Source organism: Aureococcus anophagefferens (genome assembly GCF_000186865.1).
Source record: "Aureococcus anophagefferens unplaced genomic scaffold AURANscaffold_11, whole genome shotgun sequence".
In the NCBI taxonomy this organism is placed as follows: Eukaryota; class Pelagophyceae; order Pelagomonadales; family Pelagomonadaceae; genus Aureococcus; species Aureococcus anophagefferens.
Window position 1 is genome coordinate 1,108,654 of NW_008705571.1, and position 10,062 is coordinate 1,118,715.

At 72.8% G+C, this 10,062-nt stretch overlaps 1 protein-coding gene across 1 annotated transcript; it reads left to right on the forward strand.

The window, feature by feature from the left end:
* Positions 1-5,108: 5,108 nt before the first annotated feature.
* AURANDRAFT_1127 (hypothetical protein) lies at positions 5,109-6,482 on the forward strand (the record flags this gene model as incomplete). The annotated part of the gene is made up of 1 exon (XM_009039239.1): positions 5,109-6,482. A coding segment is annotated over one exon (1,374 nt), but the record flags the coding sequence as incomplete, so codon positions are not given.
* Between the last annotated feature and the right edge of the window lie 3,580 nt (positions 6,483-10,062).

A 10,062-nucleotide genomic window follows, 5' to 3' on the forward strand; every position in this document is an offset into this window, starting at 1 on the left:
AGACGAGGGCGGCGCCGCCCGGCGGCGGCGCGGCGCCGCCGGCGAGGTGCGCCTCGCCCGCGTAGGCCGCGGGCCAGCCCGCGCCGCGCCGCGGGCCGCCGCCGCGGCCGAGCCCGACCGCGCGGAGCGCCGCGTCCCCGTAGGACCGCCACGCGACCTTGTGCGCGGAGCGGTGGACCGTGAGGTAGGCCTTGTTCGCGACGACCTTGGTCGCCTCGGCCTTGGGCAGCCACGCGGCCGCGCCCGCGTCGGGCGTCGTCCACTCGGCCATGCGGCACCGGAGCGGAAACTGGCGCTCGAGCGCGGTGCCCGCGTCGCCGCCGTCGAGGGGCTCGACGTGGCTCAGGGCGCCGCCCTCGGCGACGCGGTCCTCCCAGGCCGCGAGCACGTAGTTCGCGCCCGCGGCCTCGGCGCGCGCGAGGTACGCGGCGATGGGCGACGCGCCGCCCGCGGGCGTCGCGGCCGCGGCCTCGCCCGCGTGGCTCGGCAGGCCGGGGAACTGGTGGAGCTCGTCGACGTCGGCGACGACGAGCCAGTCGTCGGGCGCGAGGTGCGCCGCGACGAGCGCGTCGCGGTGCCACGCCTTGGTCGTCGACGTGAACGTGCCGAGCCAGACGTCGTAGTGGACGCCGAACTCGACCATGAGCGCCTCGAGGGTCGCCGTGTGGGGGTTGTCGGGCGCCGCGGACTGGATCGTGCAGTGCGCGCGGCCCGGCGGCACGCCGCCGCGGCGGACGTAGAAGTCGAGGAAGTGGCGCGCCATCGTCGCCGCCTCCGCCGTCGACGCGACGACGGCGAAGAGGAAGACGCGCGTCTCGCCGGAGGCGTCGGGCGGGCCCACGGCCCAGGGGCCCCGGGGCTCGCGGATCTCGCCGGACTCGCCCGTCCACCGCGGGCACTCGATGGGGTTTTCATGCGACTTCGTCGGGTCGCCGCGCTCCGCGAAGATCTCGTTGTCGCGCCCGTAGCGCGTCCACCGCTCGCTCTGGACGGCGTGCGGCAGCACGACGACGCGCGTCGCCACGGCGACGACGACGAAGGCGACGAAGAACCGCGCGAGGGCGCCGCGCTGGCGCAGGCGCCGCAGGACGGACCCGCAGCAGCCGCCGCCGTCGCGGGCGCCGCCCGACGCCGCGGCGCGCCGGGACAGCGGCATGAGGCTCGACGGCTCCCGCGCCGCGTGCCGCAGCATCGTCAGGTTGGCACGGAGCGGTCGGACGCACCGAGCCCAGGCAACTGCGGACGCGGCTCAACGAGGCCGCGGTCGCGGAGTCCTCCTCAACCAAGCACCAGCAACATCAAGTTGAAGATACGTTCATGTCCTGAAGAGCCCAATCGAGTACGCCACACGGGCTGGTGGGGGCTGCCGCCGCGTCGGGGATGGCCGCGTCGACGGCCGCGCCCCTCGTGGCGCGCGACGCCGCTGCGTCGGCGGCGCCGCCGCGACGACGCCTGCGACCCGTCGCCCTGCTCTGCGGCGCCGTCGCCGGCGCCTGCGCCGTCGCCGCGACGCGCGGCGCGCACGCGACCGCGTCGACGACCCTCGCCGCGACGTCGACGATGGACGGCGCGACGTCGACGGCGGACGACATCCCGTCGCTGAGCGGGTCCCTGCGCGTCGTCGCGTCGAACGAGGAGTACGGGCGGAACAACGTCACGCAGTACCCGTTCCTCTTCCGCAAGGACGCGGCGGTCGCGGAGCCGCACCGGCTGACGACGTTCTCCGCGGAGCCCGCGGCGGGCGCCGGGTCCGAGTTCGTCTGGTACCTCGACGACGAGGAGCTGGGCCACGGCGGCGCGGTGACGACCGTCTTCACCGCGACGGGGACGCGCGCGCTGAAGGTCGAGTACGTGTCCAACGGGAAGATCGCCGGCGAGCTCGTCGTCGACGTCTACGTCAAGTACGTGCGCCGCGAGCTGCGCACGCTCTCCGCCGAGGACCGGCGGCGCTGGCTCCGGGCCGCGGCGACGCTCTGGCGCGTCGACACGCTCGACGGGCGGGCCGCGTACGGGCCCCGGTACGTCGACATCCACCACCTCGCGATCATCCACAACGATCTGGCGGGGAACAACTACTGCGACTTCATCCACGGCGCCACGGGCTACGCCTTCGTGAACGCGCACGCGGCCCTGGGAGCGATGCTCGAGCAGGCGATGCAGACCGTCGAGCCCGCGGTCGCGCTGCCCTACTGGGACTACACGCTCGACGAGTGGCTCTACGCGGACCGGGGCCGGGGCGGCGTCAAGCTCGCCAATAGCAAGGACCTCCTGGACCTCTGGAAGTCGCCGCTCTGGTCCCACGAGTTCTTCGGCGCGTCCGACGCGTTTTCGGGCGAGATCCTCGACGGCGCGTGGAGCGGCTACCGCGTGCCCGTGCTCTCGGAGTTTCTCTACGCGCGGGCGGGGCTCGCGGGCCACTTCTCGAACCACTCCTACGCGTCCTGCTACGGCCAGTCCGCGGGCGTGTGCCCGGAGCAGACGATCTCGGGCCTGCGGGCCGACGGCGACAGTCAGCGGCACATGGGCAACAGCTTTGGGTTGCTGCGGTCCCCCTGGAACATGCGCGCGGCGCCGACGATCACGCGGAGCCGCAAGATGTGCGGCTCCGCGAACAACGCGCAGTTCCCCGACTGCACGTCGTACATGACGCAGCAGGCGGCCTACGGTGACTTTGCCGACTACGTCGTCAACCTCCAGGTGTCGCCCCACGGCACGGTCCACGTCTGGAGCGGCGGCGCCTTCGGCACGTGCTCCGCGGCCTACGACGCGCTCGAGCCCGTCGTCGTCGACGGCGACTACCTCGCGCAGATCAAGTCCAAGTCGTCGGACCTGCAGAAGAATTTGTGGATGGACTCGCTCAAGACCTGCCCGGCGCGCGGCGATTGCCTGGGCCTGAGCCAGGACGCGTGCGTGTGCTCCTGCGGGGCCTACCTCGACGACCTCGCGGGCGCCGCGGAGGCGAACGTGACGTCCTCGCTGCTCTGGACCATGTTCCTCGAGATCGTCTTCGACGGCTCGTCCTTCGAGGACGCGGCGAAGCAGTCCTTCAACGACATGAACAGCGACGACAAGCTGCGCATCCTGGCGACGGCGTGCGACAACGACGTGCTCACGGGCGACATGCTCGGCTCGAACTCGCCCCTCGACGTGTCCTTCTTCGCGACGCACGCGGAGGTCGAGCGCGTCTGGCAGCGCTACGCGCTGAGCGGGAACATGACCAACGCGACCTGGCCCGTGCCGGGCCTCGACTCGTCCGTGTGCCCGGGCCAGCACCCGGACTACCGGCTCGCGTGGTTCCGCTACGACCTCGACGACGGGTCGCCGTCCTACGACCTCACGAACGTCATGTGGCGGGACCTGCTCAACCCGGCGAACCCGTCCTACCCGACCCACATCCCCTACGTCTTCGACAACTTCGACTGGACCCACTGCTACGACCACTACACGAACTCGAACATGCCCACGATCGACGCGAGCCTCATGCGGCCCGCGGACTGGGTCTGGTTCAAGGACGGCACCTTCGACGACTACGAGTAACGCTTTTTTGTGCTAGGCGGCCGCGAGGGGCGACGCGATCGTGAACGCGTCGGCCTTCGAGCCGCCGTTGTAGAGGTGCGTCGGCGTCCGCGGGCGCGCGCCGTCGCCGAAGAGCAGCTTGGGCCGCTCGGCGCCGTAGGCGACCGCGGCGCCGCCGCCGAGGGGCCGGCTCGTGCCGTAGGCCGCCGCGACGTCCGACCAGACCGAGCCGTCGAGCGAGTACGCGTGGCCGCCCGGGTCGCCGCCGAGCGCGTGGTAGAGCGCGTGCCAGTGGCCCCGCGCGTCGACCCAGAGGAAGGGGTCCTCGGCGTGCTTCACGGACCCGCGCCACGTCGAAGAAGTGGACGACGCGACGACGGAGTACGGGCCGCGCCAGGAATCCGCGGCGACGATCGCCTCGCCGTCGAAGGCCGTCGGCGACGTGTGGGCCATGAGGAAGACGCGGCCCGTGTCCGGGTGCACCATGGGCGCCGGGTTCCAGTTCCCGACGGCGCCGTAGTCCCAGTTCGACGGCCAGTCGAGGATCGACGCGACGTGTTCGCGCCACGGGCCCGTCGGGTGGCGCGCGTAGTGGATCGTGAAGTTGGCCATGCTGAGGTTCCGCGGCGCGCCGGCGGCCGCGGCGCGCCGGCGGCCGCCGCAGTCCCTCTCGGGCGCGAGCGGCACGCCGTCGCCGAGCGCGTAGAGCGCGTAGACGAGACCGCCGTCGCCGTCGGGCGCGGCGACGACCTGCGGGTTGTGGGCCCAGGGCGCGACGACGTCCATGACGTAGTCGAAGGGCCCGAGGGGGTCGTCCGACGCCGCGAGGACGACCTGCGAGTTCGTGCGCCACGCGCCGAGGTCGCAGCCGCGCGTCATCTCCGCGACGAACATGTAGTACGTGCCGTTCGCCTCGACGACGCTCCCGCCCCAGGACGTCGTGTCGTTGCCGTGGCCGTGGTAGGCGCAGAGCTTGCCGCAGGCCGTCTCCTTGCCCGGGGCGAAGCGCAGCGTCTCACAGGCGGCGCCGCCCCAGGGCGCGTCGCAGGCGCAGGTCCCGGCGTCGCAGACGCCGTTGAGCGAGCAGGCCAGGGGGTCGCCGACGCTGCAGTTGGTCGTCGCGCGCGCCGTCCCGAGGAGGACGACGAGCAGCCCTCGTCGGGTCGGAGGGCAGCCCGCGTTCCGACGGGCCATCGTGCGAACACGGACTGGCTTATTGCAGGGTTGTGTTTTTTTGCCACCGGGGGGGGCTGTGGGGGGGGTTTGACGGGGGTGGGGGGGGTCGACTTTCGCCCGGCCCGGACGCGAGAACCTCCTGAAAACAGCGCCCCAGTACGCGTTCAGGCCGCCGGGGGGCCGCGGGACGGGGGGTGGGGGGGTCGCTGAGGGCCCGTAAACCACCCCCACAGCCCGGGGGTGGGGCTAAAAAACGCAACCCAGAACGAAAAACGTCAAGAAGCGCGTGCAAGAAAAGAGGCGAGCGCATGGTGCTCGACGCGGTGGCGCGGCGCCTCGACGAGTCCATGCCTCTGGCCGTGTCGTCGGGCAGCGCGATCGTGGACCACGCCATGATCTACGTCACGGTCCTGGGCCTCGTGGTCATGAGCGGCCTCTTCAGCGGCCTGACGCTGGGGCTGCTGGGCCTGGACGTCACGGAGCTCGAGATCGTGCGCGGCGGGGGCACGCCGAAGGAGCAGGAGCGCGCGCGGAAGATCATGGAGGTGCGGTCCGACGGGAACCGGCTGCTCTGCACGCTGCTCCTCGGCAACGTCGCCGTCAACAGCCTGCTGTCCATCTTCCTGAGCGGCATCGCGAGCGGCCTCGTGGGCTTCGCGGTGTCGACGGCGCTCATCGTCGTCTTCGGCGAGATCCTGCCCCAGGCCGTCTGCGCGCGCCACGCCCTGCACGTCGGCGAGCTGTCGCTGCCCGTGATCCGCTTCGTGCTCTGCGCGCTCGCGCCCGTGGCGTACCCGCTCAAGCTCGTCGTCGACGGCCTCCTGGGCGAGACGGCGGGCACGCACCACACGAAGGCGGAGATGCTCGAGTACATGCGCGTCCAGCAGGCCGCGGGCATGCTCGACGACGACGCGAACCTCGTGATGAAGGGCGCGCTCGACATGAAGCACAAGGTCGTGAGCCAGGTCATGACGCCCCTCGAGGACGTCTACATGCTCTCGGAGGACCGCACGTTGGATTTTGCCGCCGTGCGCGAGATCTTCGAGCAGGGCTTCTCGCGCGTGCCCATCTTCCAGGGCTCGCGGGGGCAGATCGTCGGGTTGCTCTTCGTGAAGGACCTCATCTTCGTGGACCCGGAGGAGGCGACGCCCGTCGCCGAGTACCTCCACATCTTCGACCGGGACATCCAGTTCGTCGACGACGGGGCGAACCTCGACGACGTGCTCCGGGTCTTCAAGCGGGGGCGGGGCCACCTCGCGTTCGTCCTCGGAGGCGCGGGCGACGCGGGCGAGGTCGGCCGGCCCGTGGGCATCGTCACGCTCGAGGACATCGTCGAGGAGATTTTAGGCGACGAGATCATCGACGAGTCCGACGTCTACGTCGACGTGGACAACCGGGTGAGAGTGGCGGGCCGCGGCGACTTCGACTTCACGAAGCTCCGGCGGTTGGATTCGAATTTCGTGGACTCGAAGCTCGCGGACGCCGAGGTCGACGCCATCGCGTCCCACCTCGTGGCCCAGGTCGGCGCCGTCGCCGACGGCTGGACGCCGCCGTCCCAGGAGACGATGGCGCGCTACGTGCGCCGCGCGATGGTCGTCGACTACAAGCGCGCGACGCCGCGCCACGCGGACTCGGACGCGCCGCCGGCGGCCGCGGACGTCGTCTACGCGCGGGGCCACGCGGCCAACTTCGCGACGCTCGTGCTCAGCGGCAAGCTCCACATCCGCGCGGGCCGCGACGGCTTCCGCGCCGAGGCGGGGCCCTGGACGCTCCTCGGGGCCCAGACGCTGCTGCTCGGCGCGCCGGGCGGCCACACCTTCGTCCCGGACTTCGCGGCCCACGTCGCGACGGACAGCGTGCGCTGCGTCCACGTCTCCTGCGAGGAGAAGATCAAGGGCGCGCCCCGCGGCCGCGGCATCTCCGAGGAGCTCGTCAACGACCCGACCGTGTCCCGCAAGGACCGCCTCACGGCGCGCGTCCAGGGCCGCCGCAAGGACCTCCTCCGGGCGACGGCCACGGGGGCGGCGGTCGTCTAGGTCCGTGTAAAGTTGTTGTGTGTGACGAGGCGTCATGCCCCACGTGTGCCTAACCATTACCGGGAGGCGACGCGGTGGGAGGAGTTCGTCGCGGACCCCGGGGTGCCGAAGACGTGCTCGAGCACGCGGCGCCGCTCGTCGTCCTCGTCGTCGACGGGCTCCGCCGCGGCCTTGCGGAGCGGCAGGTGCGGCGTCGCGGGCGCCGTTCCGGGCGCCGTTCCGGGCGCGGCCGGCGTCGGCGCGGCCGGCTTCGGCGGCTCCCGCGCGGCGGCGGCCGAGGCCGACGCGGCGAGCGCGGCCGCCGCGGGCGGCGCGGCCGCGGCGGGCGCCGCGTCCGCGGCCTCCGCCGTCCCCCCGGCGACGAGCGCGTTGACGCGCGCGTCGAGCGCCGTGACGCGCTCCTGGGCCAGGGGCCGGCGCACGGCGTCGTCGAGGAGCGCGACGGAGCCGACGAGCACTAGGAGCCTCTTCGCGCGCGACACGGCCGTGTAGAGGAGCGCGCGGCGGAGCATGGGGTAGTGGTCGCGCACCAAGGGCATGATGACCACGGGGTACTCGGCGCCCTGGGCCTTGTGCACCGTCAGCGCGTAGGCGAGGGCCACGGAGTCGCCGACGTCGGACGGCGCGTACATGACGCGCGCGTACGTGCCCCCCCGGCCGCCGCCGCCGACGGCGAAGCGCGCCACAAAGGACCCGTTGCGCATGACCTCGTCGACCAGGCCCACGTCGCCGTTGAAGACGCCGGCGTCGTAGTCGTTCGTGAGCTGCATGACGCGGTCCTTGACGCGCGGCGTCGTTCCCGCGGACGCTTCCGTCGCGTCGCCGTCGCCGCGCCGTTTCGCGGGATTCAACAGATCCTGGAGCGCGCCGTTGAGGGCCTCCGTGCCCGCGGGCCCGCGCTTCATGGGCGCCAGGACCTGGACGTCCGCGAGGGCGTCGTAGCCCGCGGCCTCCAAATCTCGGACGCACCGCACGATCGCCGCGTTGACCGCCGCGCCGTCGTCCGGGTCCGCGTCGACCAAGGCGACGCCGTCGCGCGCGGCCCCGTCGACCACCAAACCCCGCCGGTACTCGGCGACGGGCTCGCCGGCGTTGATGCGCCGCGCGTCGCGCGCGATGTCGGAAGCTTCCGACGCGCCCGCGCCCGTCCGGAAGATGCGCTCCAACGTGACGCGCGGCACGGATTCCGCCGCCAGCAAGTCCCGCAATAACGCGCCGGGCCCGACGGGCGGCAGCTGGTCCGGGTCCCCCACGAGCAGGAGCTGGCAGTGGGGCGGCAGCGCCGCGAAGAGCCGCGCGGCGAGCGGCGCCTCGAGCATCGACAGCTCGTCGACGACCAGCGCGTCGATCTCGAGCGGGTTCCGCGCGTTCCGCGCGAAGTCGCCGAGGCGCGGGCTCCACTCGAGCAGGCGGTGGATCGTCGTCGCCTTCGAACCGATGGCCGCGCCGAGCGCCGCGGCGCCCCGCGCCGTCGGCGCCGCGAGCGCGACCTTCTTCGCGCCGCGCGACCGCCACGCGGCGACGACGCGCGCGGCCGCGTAGGTCTTGCCCGTGCCCGGCCCGCCCGCGAGCACCAAGAGAGGGGCTTTTGCACCGATCGCCACGGCCTCGCGCTGCTCCGGGGAGAGGGACGCGTCGCCAGAGGACGGGTCGACGTCGTCCACGGGCACGCGCGACCGGTAGGCCACGCCTCTCGCGATCGTCTCCTCCGCGTAGTCGAGCCAGGGCGTGAAGCAGAGTTTCTCACCATCGACCTCGAAGGTCCGCAGCTTGCCCGACGCGAGGCACCGGTCCAGGGCCGCGTCGAGCGCGTCGCGCGAGGGGGAGAAGACTCTCGGCACGTGGAGCGCGCCGTGGTCGCGATGCGCTAAATCGACGAGCGCGGCCGCCTCGCAGGCGCAGTGGCCCTGGGTCGCGAACTCGGCGAGGGCGTGGACGAGGCCGAACTCCAACCGCGCGGGGTTCGCCGCGCCGCCGTCCGCGTGCGGCAGGCACGCCGCGTCCGCTCTTGTAAAGCCCCAGCCCTTCACGGCCAGCAGGGCCGCGTAGGGCTCCTTGGCGAAGAGCGCCGCGCAGGTTTGGCCGTGGGTCCGCTCGAGGGCGACGGCGGCGTCGACGGGCAGGCCCCGCTCGAGGAGCGCGAGGATCGACTGGCGGCTCTTCGAGTGGCGCGAGATCTCGGCCGCGAGCTCCTCGGCGAAGCCGCGGCCGATGGCCGGCCGGTCGTCGCTCCACCCGAACGCCGCCGCGAGCTTCCCTTCCGCGTCCTCGTCGACGGTCTGCCGCTCCAGCGAGCTCGCGAAGCGCAGGAGGAGCGACTCCGCGTCGTCGCCGAGGAGCTCGACGATTTTGGCCGCCGTCTTCTCGCCGACGCCCGCGACGACGCCGGAGCCGAGCCAGGCGGCGAAGGACGCGCCCTTGGACCGCGGGCCCGCGACGGGGCCCGCCTCCAGGGCCACGGCCTCCGCGACGTCCGCCTCGAACTGCTTGCCGAAGCGCGCGTGCGTCGTCCATCGGCCCCGCAGGGTCACGGCGTCGCCGACGCGCGCGGTCGCCAGGCAGCCGTCGGCGCGCACGCCGAAGGTCTTCAGGGGCTTACGGCGCGCCTCCTCGTCGTCGTCGCCGTCGTTGTCGAGCATCTCCTCGTCGAAGGGCGCGACGCGCGCGACGGTGAAGCCCGTGTCGCCGCGGAAGACGACGCGCGAGATCGTGCCGTTGACGGCCTCCAGGGCCGCCAGCGCCGCGCCGCTCGCGCCCCGCGCCTGCTGGGCGCCGTCGCCGGCGACGCGCGCCGCGTCGGCCCACGCAAAGTGCTCGCAGGGGATCTCGTTGCCGCACGCGAAATACTCGCGGCCCTTGTTCGCGCCCCGGAGCACCTGGCGCCGCACGACGGGCTGGCCGTGCTCCGCGCAGCAGGGCGGCGTGTCGGGCGTCGCCGCCGGCTCGTTGTAGGACGGCAGGCGCGCCGGCGGCTTCTTCAGGCCGTGCTTGGGCGCGTGGGACAGGGGTACCGCGACGTTGGCGGCGAAGGCGAGCAGGAGGGCGGCGAGGCGCATGGTTTCGGAGGTCGGGGCGACGAGCGACTACTGGTGCCCTCGGCGACGTCCGCGGAGACCGCGCACGGCGTAGGCAACTTCAGAAGCACCAGACTTCGCGCCCAGGCCCGGCTCAAGCCGCCGCCAAAGCTGCTCGTGTTGTTCAACATCCGGCACGATCCAAAGTTGAAGGCGCGCCGATTTTGAGCGCCTCGCACCTCGCCGCCTGATTTTGAGCGCCTCGCCTCACGGCTTTGCGCTGTCGCCGCGTTGCCAAGTGCTCTTTGCAAGACACCATG